Consider the following 26,398-nt stretch of genomic DNA (forward strand, 5'->3'; position numbering starts at 1 on the left):
ATAAATGTTTTTGAGTCCTACAAAATTATTTCTTCCCTTGCTTGTCCTCTTCACTCCTATCTGAAAGATCGAAGTGGTTGCACAGTACTATGTAGACTGATGATCCTCTTGACTTGAGGTTTAAAATTTTATTTGTACCTAAAATATATTCTTCTTAACCTTCATATTTTGGATTTATCCCAGTTCTTAGCATCAAGGAAGTTATTAAATAAAATCCTCCTTCCTCAAACTTTATAGTTTGCTCTGGAATCATTACCCATCTAGAATTGCATTACTGAGAAATGTTTTTGCTTGCCTGAACTGTGATGTTTTGTTATGCATTGGTGCTGGGGTTCTTAATTCATCTATCATTCTAATTAACATTCACCATGGTTCTAATTTCAAAACCGGTTATAGTTGTCCTTAAAAAATATACTTCAGCTAGGGAACCCATAATTGGAACATGTTTTAGAGAAACGACTTGATGTGATTACTATATATCCATCCTATTCCCGGCATTGAAAGAGTTAACTACTTCTGTCTGAATTCCACCTGTGTGTTCAAGTAGACGTTGGCAGAAAAGAAAATGTGTTATTCAACCAACCTTTATTAAGCACCTGTTACCAAGCATGTGTTAGTTGCTGGTGTTAATTTCAAGATTATACTAAAAAGCATTGATCTAAGATTGTGGTTATGTTAGCCACTCCAAGCTTCCCTGACCTTCCCGGGCCACTGTAACATTGCTGGACATGTGTTCCACTTGTCCTTTCTACATACTGGATGGAGTGAAGAACTGAAAGAGGTTGCTTCAGATTTCTTAATCTTGATTTTGCTGTGAAGGCAGACTATAGGGATCATCAGTAAATGAAAGCGGGTGGGAGGGAAGGGAATGAAGCTTCATGAATTACTCTTTGTCCTCCCAGATCTGATGATGATCCCTCTTGTAACTTGAACCATTTCCATCTAGCTTCTCAGGGCAGCAAGGAGCTTGTTAACATCACCAGCTGACCATGTGTCTCCTTTTCTCAACTCCATTTTCAACTTCGTGCTGAAGAAAAACAAGAACCTAGCGTGCATTCTGTGAAGAAAACAGGAAGATGGTTGGGAAGTTGGATGATGCATGAAAAATATAATAGGTGAAAAGAGGACAGAGGTGGTTAACTCACTGGCACCGGCGTTATTTTGGTGCGTCCATTGCCGACAATGGATGTCGTTCTGGGAAAATCCCGACTCCTGGCGAGAAAGGATTAAGTGAGCTACTTTTTCTATACCTCTATACACAGGACCACTGCCTTGGCTCCACAAGGCTTACACATTTTTGACTCCTAAAGTAGACCTCAACAAGAAACATCACTTATTAGCACATTGCTACACATGAGCATGTATTCATTTTCACATGCAAATTAACTGGGCTACATTTTCAGCAGGGACATGTGCATATATTTCTGTTTGTAAAAGGAATTACTGTACATCACCCCTCATGCTGAAAATATACCCGAGACTTCACAGGGCAAAACAGCTGTTTATAAGTGATGATTAATTATAAACTTGACTGGAAAATCTTCATTTGGATCATGAGAAGAAGAGGTAAGGTTCCCGTGAATTTGGCAGTTTCAGTTGCAATTAAACAGCTGAGAGATTGTGATGGCTAGTGATTCCAGAGCCTCTCTTATAAACACTTAGGTTACAGGATGTGTGTCTCCTTATAGTGAAGTCTGAGTAGTTATAGTTACATCTGGATTAGATGATTTAGGGACATTTTGTACATGTGATAAGTTGGACTTTTCTTAAGAACCATCCTTAATATCTTTTTCATCTTTATTCTCCAGATATTATCTTTAATTAAACATATTATTTTCCTAGAAAGTTAAGCATTGAACTCTCTACAGAAGTTTTAAATAATTCAGAGAGTTACTCAACTGAAAAGTTTTGAGTCTGGGGGAACTCCCTGGCGGTCCAGTGGTTAGAACTCTGTGCTTCCACTGCTGGGGGCCTGGGTTCAATCCCTGGTCGGGGCACTAAGATCCCAAAAGCCGCGTGGTCAAAAAAAATAAAACAAGTTTTGAGTCACTGCTTGGAATTTCGGTTCCTAACTAATATGTGAAATCTGCTATGCAACATTTCAAAATGAAATGATGTGCCCTGAATTTCTGTAATAAATTTCAAAATCCTTAGTAGACATTATTCTGTCTTCAAAAGGATCAGTATTACTTATCCTTTTGTTTAACATACAGAATTGCCCCCAAAGAGCACTATTTTAGGTACCACTACATTGAATTTTTGTAATAAGAATCTCATTTGATAAAAGGCAAACATGGTCTAAAACTTCCTAGTAGCCTGGTTTCTTTATTATCAGATAATACTTTCATCTAAATTATGGGTTGGCCTAATCTGCCCCGCTGCCTTTTTTCGTAAATGAAGTTTTGGGAGCCCAGCCAAGTTCGTTCATTTACATACGTCTGTGACTGCTTTTGCACTGTACTGGTAGAGTTGAGTAGTTGCATCAGACTGGATGGCCAACAAAGCCTAAAATATTTATTGCTTTGTCCTTTACTGAAAAAGTTTGCCAACACCTAATCTAAATGATAAAGTACAGAATCTGGCTGCTCTAAACATTCTGATTTTGAATGAAGTCATTTTGACACTTTATTCTTTTGGGTGAGCTCTTAATTCTATTTCCCCTAAAGACATAATGACCATGTTTCCATACCCCATGAAGTTACTTTTTAAAAAAAAAAAGTCTTGACTCTGTTTAGGAGAAGTTACTTTAAGTGATTTGGATATAGGACTATCTGAGAAGTGGGAGAGTAAATACATTATAGAATTACTGGGCTAGAAGACACCTGTGAGGAATGTTGTTCTTCCCTCAGGACCATGATCAAGTTAGTCAGAAACTTAAGAGACTTTTTGAGTACAGATAAGTTGGTATAATCTAGTTTTATATATAACCATAATGAAAATATATAAATTTTTCTTCTGAATGTTCTTAACTTTTGATTTTGATGTAATTTCAGACTTACAGGAAAACTGCAAGAATACTGTTCTTTATGTATTCTTCATGTGATACACATCCAGTGACAGATGTATGTTAAAAACAGTAAAAATTCCTCTAAACCCTTCATCCAGATTCCCCAGTGTTAACATTTTACCAAATTTACCTTAACATTTTCTCTTAATTTCTTTTTAACTTTTAAAGAATAAGTTATAGATATCATGCCCACTGCGCCTAGATATTTTAGTGTGTATTTCCTAAAAACAAGGACATTCTTCTTTATGACTTCAGTGTACTTATCGAAATCAGAAAATTACAGTGACACAATACTACTAATCTGTTAAACAGACCTCATTCAGATTTTGCCACTTGTGCACATAATGTCCTCTGTAGAAAAAAGAAAATTTCTGATCCAGAATCTAACCTGAGATCAAGCGTTACATTGAGTTGTATCTCTTTAGTATCCTTTAATCTGGAATAGTTAGTTCCTCAGTCTTTGGCTTTTATAAACTTCACATTTTTGAATATTTTAAAAGTTTTTAGAATATTCCTCAATTTGGGTTTGTCTGAAGTTCTGTTTGGAATGTTCGTTTATCCCATTACTGGCATTGTCAACTTCAGTCACTTGGTTAAGTTGGTGTCTGCCAGGTTTCTCCAATGTAAAGTTACTGTTTTCCCCTTTATAATTAAAGAGTATAATATAGGAGCACCTTTGGAAACAATAAATACTCTTTTTTGTGAAATTTATCCATCCAGTGAATTTGCCTGAATCTTGTACAGCTATGATTGTTAACAAATGATGGTTTTCTAATCCATCATTCCTTTTTCTGTATTTCTATACAGTGGTAGCAGTCTTAACAGGTTATTAAAATTACTTGCTTAGATGCTTGTTTCTCCTCACAGGACCATGAGATCTTCAAGGGCAGAGACCATTCCTTAATCATTGGTAGTAAGAGTTACTTTTATCATGGTATATTTTTAGTAATGGTTGTAATAAGTTACCACTTAATAATAGTGAATGACTACTCTGTGCCCCCTACAATCTGTGCTACATTCAGTATCCAGAGTGATCTTTTTGGAAATATACATCTGTTCATGTCAAAGTCCTATTTAAAACTTTTAAACGGTTCCTCATTACATTGTTAAGTTAAATCCATTTTTCTTAACAAGGCTTGCATACCATGGCATAATCTGGTCCTTATTTATGTATGCATTTTCACCTCAAGAGTTTCTGGCCTACCAGAGGGACAGTGCTACTAATGTTCACACACACACGCGCGCGCACACACACACACACACACACACACACTCATTGACTTGTTTCTGAGAAGAGTTTCTTTGTTTAGATGTCTCTTCTCATTTAAGTTTCATCCTTTCCCCTGAAAACCATTCCTGTTCCTCCAAGACAGAGTATTCTCCCTTTTCTATATGCTCCCATAACATCCTTTCCAATCATAGCAGATAACATTTCATAATTGTACATTGTGCAGAGGCAGAGACTGTGTCTGTCTTGGTCACTTGAGTCTCCCCAGGGCATTGTGAGAGCGTACTTTGTACTTTGGCACTTCATAAATATTTGAATGATGAAGTGAAGAAGGTCCTTCTTTTTCCATGGTACCACACTGCTGCTATTTTTTTTTTTAATTTAAATTTAATTTTTTGGCTGTACACCATGGCATGTGGCGTCTTCCCTGACCAGGGACCGAACCCACGCCCCTTGCAGTATAAGCACGGAGTCTTAACCACTGGACCACCAGGGAAGTCCCGATTCTTCTTGAATCCATAATGTGTATATTTTATTTGATAGGTGGTCAGAAAATACTTGAATGAGTGTCATATAATCTTTACAACCCTGTAAAGTAAGTGGTGGTGTTTTTATCAGCTGTAAAAGGGAAACAAACAGGCCCATGAGTTTGTAACTTAACTTTAAGTGACATAGCTGAAAATTATCTTCTGATTTTAATCCTATGTTCTTTCCATTCCTTTTTCTGATCCAGCAAATAGTGATTGCTACGTCCTTGCTAGACAGTTCATGCAATTATGTATCTTTGCTGAATACTTTTCAGACTTCTCTCAATCTGTTTCTGTTTTAATAACTGTAATAAGTTCAAATTCATTCTTAAATCATAGAAATTATCATTTTAGTGTTTTGTTCAAGTATCTTTTTTTCCTTAATGCTGCAGAGATCAACCTGTGATCCATGATTGAATTTCAAGGGATTTTCAGAACGCCTGAAATCATACGTAAAACTGTGGGGTTTTCTGGGACAAGGGTCCATAAATATGAGCAGTTTCTCAAACAGGGGTGTGTATATATGTGGGTTGGGAAAAGAACAAATTGTGGTCCAAAAAGTGTTTTCTGGATGGTCTTAGCTGCAGTGTTGTATTGACTAGTGCAACATATAACTTCAGTGAAGTCTCTTGGAGAGCTGTGGTGATTTTTAAGTTTTAATTAGAAAAACTATAGAGGAGGTAAATTTGAAAGTGTAAAAGAAAATCTTAGATTTGGAATTAACTTGCCTAGAAAACAGAAATCTGAAATTTGAGAAACATTTAATCATCATGACCTTGATTATTCTTCAGTGATTACTTACCAGCATAAAACTTTAATTTTTCTACACACATGTTTTACTACTGGGCTGGGGAGGCCTTGAAAGCAGGCACATGTGTCAGGTGTTCACCTTGTGCTTCAGTACTAGTGGAAGCTCGGCACATTTTAGATGCGTGTTGAATAAAACCGAGTGTTGTTAAGGTAGATTTTTTGAATTAGAGTCAAGGTGGGTAAGGCTAGAGAAGGAGGAAGTTGGGGGGACAAGTTTAAACTGAATGGCAGGGACTTCCCTGGTAGCGCAGTGGTTAAGAATCTACCCACAAATGCAGGGGAGACGGGTTCGAGCCCTGGTCTGGGAAGATCCCACTTGCTGCGGAACAGCGAAGCCCGTGCGCCACAACTACTGAGCCTGCACTCTGGAGCCCTCAGGCCACAACTACTGAGCCCACGTGCCACAACTTCTGAAGCCCACGCACCTGGAGCCCGTGCTCCGCAATGAGGGAAGCCACTGCAATGAGAAGCCCGTGCACCACGACGAAAAGTAGCCCCCACTTGCTGCAACTAGAGAAAGCCTGGGCACAGCAACGAAGACCCAATGCAGCCAAAAATAAATAAATAAATTTATTTAAAAAGAGAGAGAGAAATGGAATATTACCAGCACCCTGGATGCCTTCCTTTAAAAATAAAAATAAAAAATAAACTGAATGTCAGTGAACTAGGAAAGCTTTTTAAGGTATGGTACTGCTAAATAGCAGCATTTAGAAGTTGACTTGGGACTCCCCATGTTCCTTAGGCCTCTGCCTGAGACTTTACAGCCCCTCATTCTTTACCTTGAATGCAGTCACAATGCACAGAAGTCTTTTGGTACTGTGTCTAGGGCTGCTTCTGAGGCATGTTATCTTTTCTTTTAATTTTTAAAATAGACCATTCCTGCACACGACAAAATTCAAAAGGCATACTGCAAAAGGCAACATTTCACTCCTGACCCTGCCCCGTGTCCTGTTCCCTGGAGGCAACCAATACAACTAGTTTGTTGTGAGCGTTCTGGAGAGAATTTGTGCATATTATGTGTATATATTTTGCCTTTTTTACAAATCTGGCACCACTGTTTAGCTCCTTTTTACTTAATATGTTGTAAAGATTATTTCATACCAGTTTATGAAGAATTTATTTTTCATAACTGCCTAGTATTTTATTGTATAAATATACCATAATCAGTTTATCATAATCATATATTAATCAGTCTTCTATTTCTGCCATTTAGGTTGATTCCTTTCTTTAGCTTAGCAGCAAGTAACTTTTTGAACATGTTCACATATGTGGGATATACATGTTGGATAAATTACTAAAAGTTGTGTATCTGAGTCATAGTCTGTGTTATTTGTAATTTTGATAGGTACTGTCAAATCTCTCTTCATAGTTGTACCAGTTTAACTCTCATCAGCAATGTTTATGTGTAAGAGTGCCTGTTTCACTACACCCTGGCGAACACAGGTGTTGTCTAACTTTATGTTGGTCAGACTGATAGGCAAAAATGGAATATTGTTATAGTTTTAATTTGCATTTCTCTTATGCATGAATTATTGAATATATTTACGTTTATATTTCCTGTTGTAAGAACTATGTCCATATCCTTTGCCCATTTTTCTGAGTGGCTGAAAACTGAAATTGGATCTTATTATCTTTTGTTTGTTGGGAGCCCAGCTGTCTGAAGTTAGAGTGTTTCTTCAGGGGTTTAAAAGAATAAATAAAATTATTCTACTCCCTTTTCCCCTTACTCTCCCTTCCTCCGCCCCTCTCGTGTGTGATTTTATAAAACTTCCAGACGTGGGTATTATCTTCTAAGTTATTTTTCCAGTCAAATCTCAGGACGTCTGTGACCTAATGGAGATACCCCTACTCCCACTTTTTGTAATACAATTTATGAGATAAAATCATAGACTCTTAACACTTTACGGGGGTATGATGATCGAGGTACAGTTCTTCCTTCTATTAAAGGAAGCTAAATCCAGGTTATAGAACCTTTACCACTGAAAGCGTTTCACAGAATTATGCTGAGGGAAAAGGAGCCTAGGGTATTTACATATCAGTATTTGCCCAGTAATTTCTTTCTTTCTTTTTCTTTTTTTTCTTTTTAACCTTAGAGTGGTATAGGGCCATAGACATTGAAGTTACATGTTGTATGTTCATTTTTTTAATTTTGTTGTTGTTAATCAAGAAAATAGATTTTTAAAATCTTTATGCTAGTATATAGAATTATGAATCAGGTTCCATGACAGTCATATATTACCCAAAGATGTGCTTTTATTTCTCTAGATCAAGGGTTGGCAATTTTTTTCTGTAAAAGGTCAGATAGTAAATATTAAAATACTTAAATTTAAAATGTGACTGTGAGGCCTCAGTCTCCTCCTCCCTTCTTCTTCCCTTCTTTCTGCCTTTTTCTTCCCCTTTCTTCTTTTTCTTCTTCCCTCCCCTTTTCTCCCTCTCTTTAAAAATACAAAAAACCATTCTTAGCTGGGGTTGAAGGGGCACTTAAAGAACCAGGCTGCAGGTCAGACTTTAGGGTGTAGTTTGCTGACCCCTGCACTGGTGTGTGGAATTGTGAATCAGGTTTCTTTACAGTCTGATACTACCCAGATGTAAGTGTTTTAATATCCTTAGCCTAAATGACTAACAGAATTGATTTAACCATGTATTTTCCAAGATGATTTGTCTGTAAGCCGTATGGTTTCAATGGGAACCAAATGAGCTTAGTTTTTTCTGTTGTCATTTTTTGGCTGCACCGCATAGCTTGCGAGATCTTAGTTCCCCCACCAGGGATTGAACCCAGGGCATGGTAGTGAAAGTGCCAAGTCTTAACCACTGGACTGCCAGGGAATTCCTGAGCTTATTTATTTATTTATTTATTGTCATTTTATTTTTCGAAGTTCTTATCTCTTTTTCTAGATTTTCAGTGTTCAGTAAATTCACGTAAATATTTGGTTTCTTTGCTTCTAACCCTGAAACTTGACAAATACCTGAAAATCCTGGGAAAAAGAATTTTTTTAAAGTGGGGTTTTAAAAAATCTAATGCATTCAGTTATCTTGGAGAAGCTTCTCTCTCACATGTAACTAAATACATAAACATTCATATATACATATTCACACGTATATGGTATTCTCAGTATCTTCACGGTTTCAAAATTGCTTAGAGAAACAAAAATTATGTCAAAAAACATTAGTGAACTGAACACTTAAAAAAATTCTTATTCAAACGTCCCTTCTCAGTTAACATCAGCGTGTATCGTTGTCCAATGGGTTATTTTCTTTTTCAGCCAAAGTCTCACTGTTATAAAAGTTGGCAGACCTATTAAATAAAAATGCACTGATTTCATAAAGTCAGTAAAAATAATGTTGAAGAAGTTGGAAAGGAAATATATAAGACCACTAGTGTACTAGAAGCATTTTCAGAAAAAGTAATGAAAAGATTCTGAGATACTCTTGGGAAAAGAATGTTGCATCATGTTATCAGTTAATTATTTGGAAAAAGTATACCAAAAAATATCAACAATTGACTCATCTTTTGGGGGGAAGAGTTGGTGAAGTTTTGTCTCATGTATTGATTTTGGGATTACAAATAAATGTTAGTGAGTTGGTGAATTTGCAGATACAGAATCTCTGAATAATGAGGATAAATGGAATCATGAAATCTGTGGCTTTTTGTGTCTGGCTGCTTTTACTTAGCATAGTGTTTTCAGGCTTTATCCATGTTGTACTATGTATCAGTAGTTAATTACACTTTATAGCTGAATAATACTCCATTGTATGGATATCATTTTCTACATATAGTTATATGAGCCAGTATGAAATTGGGCGGGGGACGGATGGATAAACGCAGATGCAGAATTGCTAGGTCATAGTCTTTTTGTTTCTTATTTGATGCTCTTTGCCTTTTTAATCAAAGGTATTTTATGTTTCTTTAATTCTGGAAAACTCATCTTCATTATTTCTCAAAAAAGTTCCTTCTCTCCTAGAATTCCTTTTACCTGAAGTTGGCACTTTAACTTCTAGCCTCCATATCGCATAACTTTGCTTTCACATTTTCTTTTTGTCCCTTCCTGCTGCTTTTTATCTCCTCTTCCAGCTGTAAAAATGGCACCTTGCTCAGAGTCTCTTTCTCTTTTTTGTTCTTAGTCTTGCTGTCATTTAGGAATAAAGATTTGTTTGACACATACACTACACAATTTTATCTGTACTTGCTAATAACAAGGAAAAATAGTCTTAGTTGTAAAAAGTAAATCTGTTATTACAGAATATATAATCTGATCTGTATATAATAAAAGGTAAAAAATTATACTCTCATTGTAAATTATTTTGTTCTCAAAGTCTTGTTTAGCTAAAGAACAGTCTACATCAGTGTTAAATTTTTACACTTCCCAGAAAAAGTGTTGTTTTCTAATTTGGTTTTAATCCTGTTTTTTTCTACAGTCTATTCTATTTGAGTCTATTCTATATCATTTGAGAGGTGTTAAAAATGTGCTGGAGTACTTTGCCAGCAAACTTCCAATGAGTACTTTTTGAGACTGTTGGAAGAAAACATCCCAGTTTAGACCCATTTAGTGTGACCTATTAGCGGTAGGTAACTTTTTCAAGTGTTGTTTGTTTTTTTAACTAAAAATGGGTAGTATAAAAACCGTATAATTAAAAGTAAACTTTTTTTTCCATAAGAGAATCCATTTACTCAGAATCTATTTACTGTACTTTAAATATAATCTAACTGCTTTTGGGGAATCATGATTCACATACAATAAAGACAAAAACATCGTACTCATAGCTGTATAATATTTCTTGAGTTAGAATGGTGCTTTGTGTTAGTATCTACATTCCTTTCTTTTCTCCCCAGCTTCATTGTGATATAACTGACATTTAACATTGTGTAAGTTTAACGTGTACACGTGTTGATTTGATACACATATATATTGCAAACTGGTTACCACCATAGTGTTAGCTAACACCTGCATTATTACCATTTCTTTTTTTCGGGGAGAATATTAAAGATCTATTCTCTTGGCAACTTTCAAGTATATAATACAGTATTATTAACTGTATCACTATGCTGTACATTAGATCCCCGGAACTTACTCATCTTTTTATTTATTTATTTATTTATTTTTGGCTGTGTTGGGTCTTCGTTTCTGTGCGAGGGCTTTCTCTAGTTGCGGCAAGTGGGGGCCACTCTTCATCGCGGTGCGCGGGCCTCTCACTATCGCGGCCTCTCTTGTTGCGGAGCACAGGCTCCAGACGCGCAGGCTCAGTAGTTGTGGCTCACGGGCCTAGTTGCTCCGCAGCAACGGGATCTTCCCAGACCAGGGCTCGAACCCGTGTCCCCTGCATTGGCAGGTAGATTCTCAACCACTGCGCCACCAGGGAAGCCCCTTACTCATCTTATAATTGGAAGTTTGTAACTTTTTGACCAAGTTTGTTACTCTACCTCCCTTCACCCCTGTTTTAGTCTCTGTTTCTGTGAGTTCAGCTATTTTGGATTACATATAATAAGTGATATTGTACAGTGTTTGTCTTTCTCTGTCTTATTTCATTTAGCATAATATCCTCAGGGTCTATCCATGTCACAAATGGCAAGGTGCCCTTCTTTCTCCTGATTGAATGATACCCATTGTATACATATACCATAGCTTCTCTATCCATTCATCTCTTGATGGACACTTAGGTTGTTTCTGTATTTTGGCTACTGTGAATAATGCTGCAGTGAACATGGGAGTCAGGCATCTCTTTGAGATCTGCTTTTCATTTTGTTTGGATACATACCCAGAAGTGGGATTGCTGGCAGGTGTTTATTAAGAAATGGAAAACTTACGATATGATTCAGGTATAAAGACTTTCCACGTTTTAATTTCATTTTCCTTCAAGTCAGCTTGTTTTTCTCTATGTACCTTCTTTCTTGGCAATCTCTGACAGTAACACAATATATCGATTGTTTTCTTAAGGTTTTCCCAAATTGTGGATCTCTTGCTTTAGCCTAGTTCCTGAATTTTAGGTCTGTATTTTCGGCTTTCTCTCTCTCTCTTTTTTTTTTTTTTAATTTTGTTTACTTATTTATTTTTGGCTGCATTGGGTCTTTGTTGCTGTGCATGGGCTTTGTCTAGTTGTGGTGAGCAGGGACTTACTCTTTGTTACAGTGTGCGGGCTTCCCGTTGCGGTGGCTTCTCTTGTTGCAGAGCACGGGCTCTAGGCGCACGGGCTTCACTAGTTGTGACACATGGCCTCAGTACTTGTGGCTTGTGGGCTCTAGAGCGCAGGCTCAGTAGTTGTGCACATGGGCTTAGTTGCTCTGCGTCATGTGGGGTCTTCCCGGACCAGGGCTTGAACCGGTGTCCCCTGAATTGGCAGGTGGACTCTTTAACCACTGCACCACCAGGGAAGTCCCTTCAGGCTTCTCTTGGCTCTCTCCTCCACTTGCCTTTCGGACTCAAGCTCATAATCTTGTTTTATAAGCTAATTCTTCATCTTTGGTGTACATTTCTGTTAACATCTTCATCATTTTTCAAGTAACCCATAGTCAAAACATATACCCCTTTTGTAATTTAAAAAATTTCTATTGCTAATTATAACAGTTGCTTTAAAAACACTTTCTAGATAACTAAACTTTTCAGTTAGGGACAGTATTGTTGGAAGACAACTTTTTTTGAAATTATGACAGGTTAGAATGACATCTTCAGATCTTTTGTAGGTGTTATTTTAAATAGCCACGACCGCCTAGTTATTTGCACAAAAGTAGAGCTTGGACACTTGATCTATTTTGAATGCCCCATTGTCGAATTTATATGCATATATTTATTAATCTATGCCTATATCATCTAAATGCTGGATAATTCATTTACAGTAACCTTCGAAAGATTTTCCATCACTCTGTCAGGAATTATTGTTAGGTCTTATAAATTATTGTACCTAGTATGGTACAATGTACACTGTAGACAATTTATGAGATGTATTTCACACCATCTAGAATCTTGAGTTTTAGACCCTCCACATTGTCTTCTGGTAGACAAAATTTTGAGACCTTATAACTCTGAAAAATACCTTTATTCTATTCTTGTTTGGCAAATCATATAATTACCATTTGGAAATAAATTTTCCTTCAAAATGTTCAAGATGTCATTGCATCATTTTCCAGCTTACAGTGTTGCTATTTTGATACCATTTTGACTCCTTTGTTGTGGGAGGTGCTCTGAGTCCTCTCTATCTGGTGACTTAATATGTCTTTCAGTTCTAAAAAATTTTCTTTTCTTTTTTTTTTAAGTACTTTCTTACCCTCAGTTTTCTCTCTCCCTGCTTTCTGGCTACCTGTTAGGAGATGTAGGACTTCTCTTATCCTCTAATTTTATTTTTTTAATCTCCCATTTAGATAAAGGATTAGTGTGAATGAAGGCAACTCAGATAGCATTTTCAGCAGTGGATTCTGTGCCATGCGGGTGTGACATTATTCCAAACAGATTTTCATATCATGTAGGCTAACACTATTGCTATTTATTCACAAGACAGAATGATCCTAAGAAATGTTACAGTAATCTTTATAGTGCTGCTTCCTTCTTACTTTTTGTTGTTGTGGGACTTTGGAAAAATTCTGTTGCATTTCAGGGCCTCAAAGTAGATAATCTTAGTTTCCAGCTTAAATTTTGTATACAACTTTGACAGTATGAAGAGGAGGATGTTAGTAATTCCAAGTGCTTGGGTGCATGTTGATAGAACTTCCCCATAGTGTTAGGCATACTCTACTAGTCAGTAGCTCTTGGTCACTAATCAGTAGTAATCAGCCATTTTGTGAACATCAGAATACTTAAAAAAATTTTTAAAATTATTTATTTATTTACTTATTTATTTTGGCTGCACTGGATCTTCATTGTGGCGTGCGAACTTCTTAGTTGCGGCATGCACGCAGGCTCTAGTTCCCCAACCAGGGATCGAACCCGGGCCCCCTGCATTGGGAGCACGGAGTCTTACCCATTGGACCACCAGGGAAGTCCCTGAATCCTTTTTTTTAAATTGAAGTATGTTTGACATACAATATTAGTTTCATGTGTACAACTTAGTGATCAGAATACATTTTCTAGTTAGCAGTTGCTCTAAACTTTTGAATGGAATTAAGAATGTATCTTTGAGAAGCATTTCCTCTGGTATATTAACCGCCACCATAGAATGGGTCCCAAACTTGAGGTCTGTAATAAATTGCTATAAATGTTTGTAATAAATACTTGTAATGCTGAGACCTTCTGCAAAAGAAACTAAATAAGTTAAAATTGTGTAATTCTTAGTTGACTCAGATATCCCTCGATACATCTGTTCTGAGCACCCTTCATGAATGAACTCTTTTGGAGTGCCTAGGTTTACAGAGTACCTAATGCAACAGTCATTTTCAAACTTTTAAAATTAGCAGAATACCTGTTTTTCCCTATAATGTGGGTAGGTGCTGATAAGTGGTGTTCTTTTTCCCGAGTTTGTTAACCCCTCCAAGAGGTGGATAGAGAAGTCAGAGCTAAAAGTGTTAAGTCCTTCCTCTCTTTATCCCTGATTCATACCCACAGGTAGACATTGAATTAGACAACTCCAGGCATCCCTCAGAGGAATAGATTGGAATGTATCCTGTCTACAGGCAGAAGCAGCCCAAGAGGAGAAAGAGCCCAGATGGCTCTGAGCTGAGGACAGACATACATAGTTCTTTCTCTCAAATGCTCCCTTGTGAGGAAGGAATGAGTGAGGGCTGTTAAGAGAAGCCAGTAGTTCAGTGGTGCCCACTTTCTCTGGACATCAGAATCATCTGGGGAACTTCTAAAAAATACAGATGCCTGGGACCCATTCCCAGAATTTTAGATTCAATTTGTTTTGGATAGTATATCTATAAAAGTTGCCTGGAGTGGTTTAATTCTGCAGCCAGAATTGAGAATCCCAGCTGTAGTGGAAGTTCTACTTAGAAAAGGCTAGGGGGATGGTGGATGTTACCTACATTTGTGGATAAATCCCCAAAAATGGTACTTCTTCCCAGAATAATGCCACTGTGTCATCTGGTACAGATGATAAAAGTGCATCATAACCTTGGGCAGGTTGCTGAGCTTTTTAAGTAAGTTTTCCCATTTGTAAAATGGAGATAACAATCTCATAGTGTTGTTTTGAAATTCAAATAAGATAATGCATTCATACAGATTGCCCTGCGTCTGTAAAGTCCACATTGGCATTTTTAATGGCAGCTGAATATTACATCTTGAACTTTCCTCAGTTGTGTGACATGTGGGTTATTTCGTTTTCCACAAATGCTGCTAGAACCAAAAATCGTGTGGAAAGATTTTTCTTGGAGTACAATTCCTATAAAATGGGATTACCAGGTCATATAGGTGTGGTCAATATTATGAGATTACTCTGAAGGAAGGGTTTTGTATGATGTACCATTGAGAATGTGTGGGTTTGCCATTTGCCCACTTAACAAGGTGACTGGATAAGGAAGTATGTGCCCAAGAGCTACTTGATGGACTTAGAACAGTGAGAGATTGTCAGGGAACAGAATTGTTGCTAGGCTTTAGATTCATACAGCAAGAAAAGGTACCTCAAGGCTTAAAAACATAGTTTATATTTCTCAAGAACAATTTTGATAAAGTATTAGATAGTATTTGAAGAGCAACAATGATCTAAAACTTTCCTTTTTTAAAATAACAGCAGTATAAAAGTAGATTACATTTGGCAATTAGCCAAGTTGATTTTGTATTTATAGAAAAATACGCTGAATAGCAGGAATTGTCTTTACACATGTAATTTTTCTGAAGTGTGTTTATATAGCTGAGTTATTACTAACCTTTTCTCCCCTTAAGTAGGGATGGCAAGTGAGATGTTTGACTTGTTCATATGAATACTCTCAGTAAAGGAACTATAGATGACTTCATTTTATATGCAGAAGGCATATAGAAATTAAGATCATCAGGAGGTGTATTCCTGCCAGAAATAAAATGTCTTAGTTACTTAGTCTGCTACTTGGCTAATGAGGTCATACAAGCCTGGTAGACGTTTAGAAATAAATATGTATTTGTGCTATATGTTTTTACTTGTTTTTTAAGGGACCATGCTCTATTTTTATTTAAAGCCAAACATAAGTAAAATTTCGGAGAAAAATTAAATACCAGATTGTTCCTCCCCATTTCTTTGTTGCCATGTGAAATCACTCAGCTTCAAAGCAATCACCACTTCCATTCCACACTGATAACTCTTCTTTTGGTTTATTTTTTGCAGGAGGTATATCGAATTCCAAAGAAAAGTCAAACTGAAAAGGAGAGCACAAGTAGGTATTCAGAGATACTTTGTGCATATGGCTTTACAAATATTCTTTTAGAAATATGCAGATGTAACTGATAAGAACTTTATTTTGTTTTTGAAACCAGATAATATGTCATTAGGTAAATGAAATATTTGGTATAAGTTTGAAAACATGGGTTTTTAAAAAAATTTTATTGGAGTATAGTTGATTTACAATGTTGTGTTAGTTTCAGGTGTACTGCAGAGTGAATCAGTTATACATATACATATATCCACTCTTTTTTAGATTCTTTTCACGTGTAGGCCATTACAGAGCATTGAGTAGAGTTCCCTGTGCTATACAGTAGGTCCTTACTAGTTATCTATTTTATGTATAGTAGTGTGTATATGTCAATCCCAATTTCTCAATTTATCCTTCCCCACCTTCCCCCCTGGTAACCATAAGTTTATTTTCTACATAATGTGACTTTCTCTCTGTTTTGCAAATAAGTTCATTTGTACCATTTTTTTAGATTCCACACATAAGTGATATCATATGATATTTGTCTTTCTCTGACTTAACTTCACTCAGTATGACAAACTCTAGGTCCATCATGTTACTGCAAATGGCATTATTTCATTCTTTTTTATGGCTGAGTAATATTCCATTGTATATATGTACCATATCTTCTTTATCCAATCCTCTGTCGGTGGACATTTAGGTTGCTTCCCTGTCCTGGCTCTTGTAAATAGTACTGCAGTGAACATTGGGGTGCAAGTATCTTTTCGAATTACGGTTGTCTCCGGATATATGCCCATGAGTGGGATTGCTGGATCATATGGTAGCTCTATTTTTAGTTTTTTAAGGAACCTCCATAGTACTGTTCTCCATAGGGGCTATACCAGTTTACATTTCCACCAACAGTGTAGCAGGGTTCCCTTTTCTCCACACCCTCTGCAGCATTTATTGTTTGTACATTTTTTGACGATGGCCATTCTGACCAGTGTAAGGTGATACCTCATTGTAGTTTTGATTTCCATTTTTCTCATAATTAGTGATGTTGAGCATCTTTTCATGTGCTTTTTGGCCATCTGTATGTCTTCTTTGGAGAAATGTCTATTTAGATTTTCCACCCATGTTTTGTTTGGGTTGTTTGTTTTTTTGATACTGAGCTGCACAAGCTGTTTGTATATTTTGGAGATTAATCCCTTGTCTATCACTTCGTTTGCAAATATTTTCTCCCATTCTGAGGGTTGTCTTTTTGTCTTGTTTGTAGTTTCCTTTGCTGTGCAAAAGCTTTTAAGTTGAATTAGGTCCCATTTGTTAATTTTTATTTTTATTTCCATTGCTCTAGGAGGTGGATCTGTGCATTTTTATTCTTAGTGAATTTTTGTCAAAGGAGATGTCCCTTTATACTCCCTGTGTTGTTTCTTTCCTTGAAGTCATGGCCTTTTACTAGCTTTTCTTCCATTCATTTCTTCCTCTAGAGCAGACATTCTTAAACCTATACTCCTTAGGTGTGTGTAAGTTTTTACCTGTAGATGTTTATATGCAAAATCCTTGGTATACATTCATTTTACTGGGGAAAATTCAAAACTTTCATCAGATTCTAAAGGAATCAGTGACCCCTCACAAGGTTAAGAATCATTATTACAGAACAGATAATAGGGAAACCATTGCAGTATGGTTTCTGGGCTTTACCACTTAGCTATGTTTCCAACATACTTTAGAGATTAAAGCAATGGTATAAAGTATGATGGCTCTTGTTAGTCTCTTGTGCCCCTCCAGCAGTGACCCAATATAAATAGAGTAAAGGAGCCAGTGTGATCATGTTTTTGGTCTTTATTTTTGGCATGAAGAACTTTTTGTAATCTTAAATCTTATTGGTTAAATAATCTTATTGGTTAAAGCCCTGTAAAGTATCCTTTACATCACTTTTGTATCTTTTGGATATTTTTAGTTCTACTGGTTTAGTCTCTTCATAGCCGGACATCCTACTTAGGGCTGCAAAGAATTCTTCCCATAAGAAAGAAAGCTGGGTTGAGTAGTACTGGTTGGCAATATCAGCAACACCACTATAGAGTTGATCATCAGAGGCTAGCTTCTCTGGGCCCACTGAGTTGAAAACATTAGCAAGACAGGCAAAGTTTCAATACCTATGAAGGTCCCCCCACCCCACCCTGCCACCATTATTTTGTAAATATCTAGTCTGGTATGGCCCTCTGAGAGAAGCAGGACATGGTCTGTAGTGGACAGTTATAATCTTTTCAGGGAGCAGCCTTTTGTGTGCCAACTTCAGTCTCATCCTCACATGTGGGGAACCCCCGCCTCCATCTCAGTCTCAGGCTTTTAGATTAGAGAAATGCTTATAATGCAAACCTGACTTCCTATGTTACTCCTCAATGTCAAGCAGTTAAAAAGCTTAGAACTTTTAAAATTCATAAGGATTGTGAAATACTTTGGGAAATATGCAGTCTAGCTTTTTTTTTTTTTTTTTTTAATAAAGGCAGAGGGTTTTGTTTGTTTTAAACACTGGCAGTTTCTTTTTTTATTTTTTATTTTTATTTTTTAATTAATTAATTAATTAATTTATTTTTGGCTGTGTTGGGTCTTCGTTTCTGTGCGAGGGCTTTCTCTAGTTGCGGCAAGCGGGGGCCACTCTTCATCGCGGTGCGCAGGCCTCTCACTGTCACGGCCTCTCTTGTTGCGGAGCACAGGCTCCAGACGCACAGGCTCAGTAGTTGTGGCTCACGGGCCTAGTTGCTCCACGGCATGTGGGATCTTCCCGGGCCAGGGCTCGAACCCGTGCCCCCTGCATTGGCAGGCAGATTCTCAACCACTGCGCCACCAAGGAAGCCCTGCAGTCTAGCTTTATCCTCGTTTTAAAATATGAGAAAATCAGCCTGAATATATAAGATGATTTCTCTGCCTCACATATTCTAAGATGCAGAGTCAGAATATACTGTTGGTATGATTCCTTTTCTTGTTTTACCAGTATATAGTGAAGAAATAGCCACATTTTAAGGAAATTAACACCAGGGTAAGGAACCTGGGTTTGAGGGAGGAAATAGAGTAGTCATGGGCAGATTCAGATGAAACTAGATAATAATACTTCACAAAAGGATGTTGTGCTAATACCTTCTGAGCTGAACAGTTGTTTTAATTGTATAGTATTTTCTGCCAGCATGTGGTATTAGATGAGTTAGTTCTGTTAGCTTCTCACTGACAAATACTCATACATGGCTGTAGATTAGTAACTTTTTTGTAAATAAATGGAGTTTTTGGCCAGCTAAAAGAACTGTGAGAATGGTATATGTAAACCTAATCCTACTGCTGGGGAAAAAACAACTGATAGCACATTTTTCTGAGATGAGAAAAGAAAAAACAATGTTTATTGAGAATCCACTTTGCGCTATGAGAGATATTTTATAAGAAATTCTCTCCTTATGAAGAGAGCAATATGATTAGTAGGTAGTGGTACTAACACACACAAAGCAACAGCATATAATACCAGTCAATTTATATTGAAATGTTCATTGGTGGGATCTAGACTACTTAGGAAAATGAAAGACTAGGTGGTGTGATCAGTGAAAAGTAGTACTTAGGGCAGCTTTTGGGAGCAATGGCAATGGAACTGGGTGAGAACCATTCTAGGTAAAGAGACTGAGTGAAGAAGGTTAGCTTCCATCTTTTTTTTTTTGATTTTATTTTTGGCTGCGTTGGGTCTTTGTTGCTGCGCACGGGCTTTCTCTAGTTGTGGTGAGCAGGGGCTACTCTTCATTGCAGTGCGCGGGCTTCTCACTGCGGTGGCTTCTCTTGTTGCGGAGCACAGGCTCTAGGTACACAGGCTTCAGTAGTTGTGGCTTGCGAGTTCTAGAGCGCAGGCTCAGTAGTTGTGGCGCACGGGCTTAGTTGCTCCGCGGCATTTGCTCCGCAGCATGTGGGATCCTCCCGGACCAGGGCTCAAACCCGTGTCCCTTGCATTGGCAGGCGGATTCTTAACCACTGTGCCACCAGGGAAGCCCCCAGCTTCCATCTTTGAATAGGAAGCTGGCGTTCTTTTTTTGAAGATGTAGCTCTCTGGTTTTGATAACTTCCTGAGTTACCACCTGATTCACCTGTGTTTGAAATATTTTTCTTTTGAAATTGTAGTTCATAAAAAGTTGTCTAATTTTTTTTTTTAATTAAAGAGATTTTTCTATTGAGGTTTTTATGTTTAGCATGCCAGGCTGTTTTTCTACCAATTGTAAATATGCAGAGTTATAAGGGCAGTGGAAGGCTTTTACATTTTGAACTGACAAGCAGACTGCCTTACTAAAGGTATCAGGAACATCTTGCATGCATGTGTTCCACAGAACTTGTTAGAAATGATGAAAGCTTGGACTGAGACTTTGGTGGAAAAAGGTAGAAAAGGGCATTCATGGAAGAGACTTTTAGGAAGTAGAGCACACAAGCATATAAGACCTTGTGTCTCGTCCACATTCGGGACTGGGTATATGAAGGAGGAGTCCATAGATCTGTTTGTTGGATAGAAATTTTATTGTACAGTTGGTATACTATCATGATGGAGAAAAATCTACCAAGTAAATTTTTTAAAAAACCCTTTTCCCTTAGTAACCGAACGAGGAAGGGATGCTGTTGGCTTCAGAGATCAAACAGTTGCCCCAAAGACTCCTAACAGGTCAAGAGAGAGAGACCCAGACAAACAAACTCAAAATAAAGAGAAGAGGAAACGAAGGGGCTCCCTCTCACCACCTTCTTCTGCCTATGAGCGGGGAACAAAAAGGCCAGATGACAGGTAAGTGGCCTATGTGAGTTACTCTCTTTTCTGAGCAAGTCAAAAAGTACCCAAGTGATACACTTCTGATTTGGGGCAACAAGTGCTTTTGTAATAAATGTATTCTTTTGTGAGTGAGTATAAAAGGAAACTCTACTCATAACTACTGAGAGCCTCTCTTGACAGTAATAATAGCTGTGAAGACTAATAGATTTTTGGTACTCGAATGGCTTCTACTTCATAACGTTTAAATGCTATTTGAGGAGCCAGAGATTTGTTCTTTAAAGGGGAATGGGGGTTGATGGGAGATAACCCTATGTTTTCTAGTGAATCTTACACCATACCAGTTCAAAATGTTGTTTGATCCCTGTGTCAGAGGCTGTCTTGTGTTGCTGGTAGAAAAACAGGCCACATAATCACCTGCTGGGTACTAGAAAACATTTGTTCCCGAGAAGTTCTTTTTAAATTAAATATACTTCAAAAAAAATTGAGATATAGCAGTCATGTAATGCAGTTGTCAGAATTTTTAATTTTGGGTTCTCTGGGTATGTAATAGTAATTCATCATGATTTTAATTTACATTCCTCTAATTACTAAATAGATTGAACATTTTGCCATATGTTTATTGACCATTTCTGTTTACTCTTCTGTGAAGTGTCATTTTATATGTGGTGTTCATTAAATTTTGTCTTTTTAAGCTCTAGGGGTTCTTTTTTTATATTCTAAATATAATTCTGCAAGTATTTTTTCCCAGTTTATGACTTGTGTTTTGACTCTTTCTGTATCTTTCAATACACAGAATTTATTAATTGTGGTGTAATTGAATATATCATATATATTGTATGTTTCCTTTATGGTTAGTGTTTACAGTGTTTTAAGAAATTCTTCCCCATTCTTGGGATGACTTTGTGTGTGTGTGTGTGTGTGTATACACTTTTTCTTTTTTTAGCAAGATTTAAGTCCTTAATCCATTGGGAATTAATTTTTGTATATATTTTAAGGTAGGAATCTGGTTTCATTTTTTTCTAAGTGAACACCCAGTTGTCCCAGCATCATTTACTACTTGAAAGCCCCTCCTTTCCCCACTGATCTGCAGTGCTGCCTCTTTCCAACAGGTTTTCACATATGGGAGGATCTGTTTCTGGGCTCCTATGACTATCCTATATTTAAGTCTTGATAGCAAGTAGGGCAAATCCCTACTTGATCTTCTGGGATGCCCTGTCTTTTCTCAGATTTATTCTTCCTTAGAATCTGCTTTGAGTATTTGAATATTCTCTGTCTAGTTAGGTCTTCTTTAATACTTTTAATGAAGATAAAGTTTTTCATTAATGTCTTTGTTTATAGTTTTCTCCAGAAAAACTTGTGTATCTTTTGGTGTATTTATTTCTGAGAACCCTAACTTCTGTTACATATTCATTTTGGTTTTGGTGTTTCAATATGCAATTCACCTTTGTATATTGATCCTATGTTTGTTAACCATACAAAACTTGTATTAATTTCGAGAGTATAGGATTTTTTTTTGCCCCACTGTCTCCTTTTTTTGTCATTGTCAACAGTCCATATCATATGAATTTGTTTTGGTTTTCCTTTCTAGTTCTTATGCCTTGTTCATGTTACTTTGCTAGCAATACCTCCAATGCAAATCACAGAATGATAGCATTTTTTATCTTGGTAATTGATTTCTACTCATATTTTGTTTCCTTCCACTTTTTTAGGCTTGTTATATTGTTTTTTTAATTTCTTAACTGGAACAATTGGGATTCTTAGCTCATTAATTTTTCTCTTCTAATAGAAGTGTTTCTAAGAACTGTAAGACCGCTTGAACTACTCTTGTTAATGCAGCTTCATCATAATCTAGTTCTAAATACTATTAGGATATACAGTGTGTTTAAATTTCTTTTTGTTAAATTTTCAATTTGTCATTAATTGATCTGTATGATAACAGTTCTTAGAATTTTATTGAAGCTTGCTTTATAGTCTCTTTTGTTTGATACTCATAGAAATATGCTTATCTTCCTTTTAGTAGGATTTAACTGGTATATCTTTCTTCCTTTTATTTTATTTTATTTTTTATTTTTTGGAGCAGGGAAAGGTTTATCACGGGGCCATGCAAGAAGATGGGTGGCTCATGCTCTAAAAAAAACCCCAAGCTCCCTGAAGGGTTTCCGCAAAGCATTTTTAAAAGCCAGGTGAGGGAGGGGGGTCACAGGGTAAGTGATCAGCTTGTGCACTGTTCTGTGATTGGCTGATGGTGAGGTAACAGGGTGGTGTCACAGGGGTTAATATTATCAGTCCTTAGGCTTAAGGAGGCCTGGGGCTATGTGCTCCTGGTCTTTAAGTAGTTAACATCTTCCATTTGGTGGGGGTTTTCACATCTGTAAAACAGCTCAGGAAATGTGCATCAAATACTGTTGTCTAGGTACTTCAGAGAGGAGCTAAAGCATAGGATATGGGGGAAGGCCTGTCCCAGGAAGGCTCTTCCTTCCTTTTACTTTCAACTTTTCTGTGTCTAATAAATAGCTTATAGCTGATTGGGTGTTTTTGTTTTTGTTTTTGTTTTTTTATCTTTTGTGACAATTCTTTAATTCTGTAACTGGTTGTTTCAATTTAATAAAATTTAAAGCTAACCAATATCCTGAACAACTCTGACCATTCAGCCTTCCCAATTTACATGGTATTATTGTCCAGTATTATAATTCCTTCTCCCTCCTCCCATCAGTTATTGTTAATTTTTTTATGTAGACCAACTGATTTTTTTAGTTTGTTTACATTTACTAGTTTCTTTTCTTTCTTATCTCAGACCCCTTTAAATGGTTTCTTTTTTTTAAATTGTTTATTTATTTATTTTTGGCTACGTTGGGTCTTCGTTGCTGTATGCGGGCTTTCTCTAGTTGCGGCAAGAGGGGGCTACTCTTCGTTGCGGTGTGCGGGCTTCTCATTGAGGTGGCTTCTCTTGTTGAGGAGCACCAGCTCTAGGTGCGTGGGCTTCAGTAGTTGTGGCTTGCAGGCTCTAAAGCTCAGGCTCAGTAGTGTGGTGCTTGGGCTTAGTTGCTCCCTGGCATGTGGGATCTTCCCAGACCAGGGATCGAACCCGTGTCCCCTGCATTGGCAGGCAGATTCTTAACCACTGCGCCACCAGGGAAGTCCCTAAATGGTTTCTTTTAGTGAGTTTCTCTTCATAATATTTCAGTTTTTGTCTAAAAAGTCTTTTTCATATTTTGTTTGCATTGCTCACGCTCAGTTTTAAAAATCAGCTTTATTTAACCAGCAAGTATAAATTGCTTACAGTAAAATTCATGATTTTAAGTGTATTGCTCATTGAGTTTTGTCAGATGCATACAGTTATGTAACTACAACCACAGAGGTTATATATTGGGTTGGCCCGAAAGTTCATTCGGGTTCTTCCATAACATCTTACAGAAAAATCCAAACGAACTTTTGGGCCAACCCAATAGAACATTTCATCACCTCATGAAATTATCTCTTACCCCTTTGTAGTGCGTCCCCTTCTTCTACTCCTAGTCCCTGGTCACCACTGATCTCCTTTCTGACTTGGTTTTGTCTTTTCCACAATGTCATATATATGGTATCATATACTATAAAATATATTCTGTCTTCTTTCACTTAGCATATTATATTTGAGATATCCATCCATGTTATTATGTGTCTCAGTTCTTTTTTAGTGCTTAGTAGTAGTCCATTGTATAGGTATACTGTAGTTTGTTTATAAATTCATTAGTTGATAGGCGTTTGGATTGTTTCCAGATGACTATTGTGAATATTACTGGCTATGAACAAGTCTTTATGTGAACATTTATTCTCATTTTTGAAAGGAAGTTCTTTTGGGTTGACAGTTTTTCTCAACACTTTGAAGCTGTTATTCTTCATTCTTCTGACTTTCCTTATTGATTTTATGAAACTTGTTGGTTGCTATTCTTTGTTAAGTAACCTGGCTTTTCTCTTGACCTGCTTTTAAGAAGTTATCTTTGTATTTGGTGTTCTGCATTATCGCTACCCTGTGTTTATATGAGGATTTCTTTTTTTTTTCAACCTGGTTGAAATTCATCGAACTTTTTAAATTTGAAGATCATCTTCCAAGTTACTAATTCTCTTCAGATCTAATCTCTTGCTTAACCATACCATGGCTCTTATGGGCACTGAATTGAATTGAATATTAGGTTATTTCTTGGTTCATGACATTTATTTCTATCCATGGACCTTTTCTCCATACATTTATTATAATGTAATGAGCCCTGGAGGTCCCAGCACAAAAGTCAGGATCTTAACAATTATATAAATCTTGCTATGTCACTTATTTCTGTACCGTCCCCTGTCTTTACTACTTGTGATAACAAGTAGTATCTGTTGGATTCTGTGTTCATTATACCCTGGCCTGCCTTTTTTAAAATATAGTTTTATGTCATCTAATATATATCTCTTAAAAATATGTTAGTTTTAACTGTATGAAAAGGCTATTATTTTGCATTTAATTTGACAGTACTTTGTTTTGACTTGATATTTATTTACTAAGATTTATTCATAACAGTATCAGTTTATTCATTTTTATTACTGTATAATGTTTTGTTATAAAGCTTTTTCTGTTATGTATAGTGCTGTTATCTTATTTTGGTGTACATGTGCAAAAGTTTCTCTTGCATATTTAAGTAGAATTTTGCCAGGTATGTGCAATTTCAATTTTATATGATAATTGAGTTTTAATTTTTCATTCTTTTTCCTTTCTAGATGCTTCATGGGGTTCTTATTCAAATCTGCCTGATAGTATTTTATGGTCCTGTTCCTTAGGCATATTTTTAATAGCCTCTTTTATCTTATTAAACATATTAAACATCTCTAATATTTTGTGTGTGATAATTCCAGTATCAGCAGTCTTTGTGTGTCTCTTCCTCTCACTTGTGTGTGTGTGGGGTGGGGGGGGTATTTTATAATTTTATAATTATATACTTTTTTTTTTGCTTTCAGTGAGATATAATTGACATACAGCACAGTATAAGTTTAAGATGTTAAGCATATGATTTGACTTACATCATGAAATGATCATCACAGTAAGTTTAGTGAACATCCATCATCTCATGTAGATACAAAATTATAGAAATAGGGGAAAATACGTTTCCTTGTGATGAGAAGTCTTAGGATTTACTCTCTTAACTTTCATATAGAACATACAGCAGTGTTCATTATATATGTATCATGTGGTACATTATATCCCTAGTACATGTTTATCTTCTATGAGTTTGTTTCCGTGAATTTTTTTGAAGTATAATCGACCTACAGCACTGTTAGTTCCTGTTACACAGTTACACAGCATAGTAATTTGATATTTCTATACCAAAATGATCACCGTAATAAGTCTAGTTACGGTATGTCACCTTTCAAAGATATTACATAGTTTTTTACTATATTCCCCATACTGTACATTTCATACCGTGTGATTCATTTATTTTGCAACTGAATTTTTGTACCTCTTAATCTCTCTCACCTGTTTCTTTCTTCCCCTCTCCCCTCTGGCAACCAGCTGTTTGTTCTCTGTATCTGTAACTCTGTTTGTTTTGTTTGTTCATTTGTTTTGTTTTTTAGATTCCACATACAAGTGAAATCATACAGTATTTATCTTTCTTTGTCTTATTTTTCTCAGCATAATACCCTCTAGGTCCATCCATGTTGTCACAAATGACAAGATTAATTTTATTTTCTAATGAACTCCTGTTCCTTAGAACTTAATCTGTAGGAATTCATTGAGGCCTGGATTTAAGGTGCTCTCTTCTATAGACTGTTTGCATTTGTTTCTGCCAGGCAGCTAAGGGTACTA

General features: G+C 36.6%; 1 protein-coding gene across 4 annotated transcripts in view; it reads left to right on the plus strand.

The window, feature by feature from the left end:
- The window catches only part of SETD2 (SET domain containing 2, histone lysine methyltransferase), a 117,246-nt gene that overhangs the window by 67,181 nt on the left and 23,667 nt on the right, over positions 1–26,398 (plus strand). For 2 of the 4 annotated variants that reach the window (XM_068556973.1, XM_068556974.1), the window contains exons 13-14: positions 15,791–15,839; positions 20,409–20,592. In XM_068556973.1, coding sequence (XP_068413074.1) covers positions 15,791–15,839; positions 20,409–20,592 — 233 coding nt within the window. Of the gene's footprint in view, positions 1–946; positions 1,116–15,790; positions 15,840–20,408; positions 20,593–25,314; positions 25,394–26,398 lie in introns of those variants that run through there. The other 2 variants (XR_011075597.1, XM_068556975.1) reach the window with 2 other exon arrangements.

Source organism: Eschrichtius robustus, chromosome 12, assembly GCF_028021215.1.
Source record: "Eschrichtius robustus isolate mEscRob2 chromosome 12, mEscRob2.pri, whole genome shotgun sequence".
NCBI lineage: Eukaryota > Metazoa > Chordata > Mammalia > Artiodactyla > Eschrichtiidae > Eschrichtius > Eschrichtius robustus.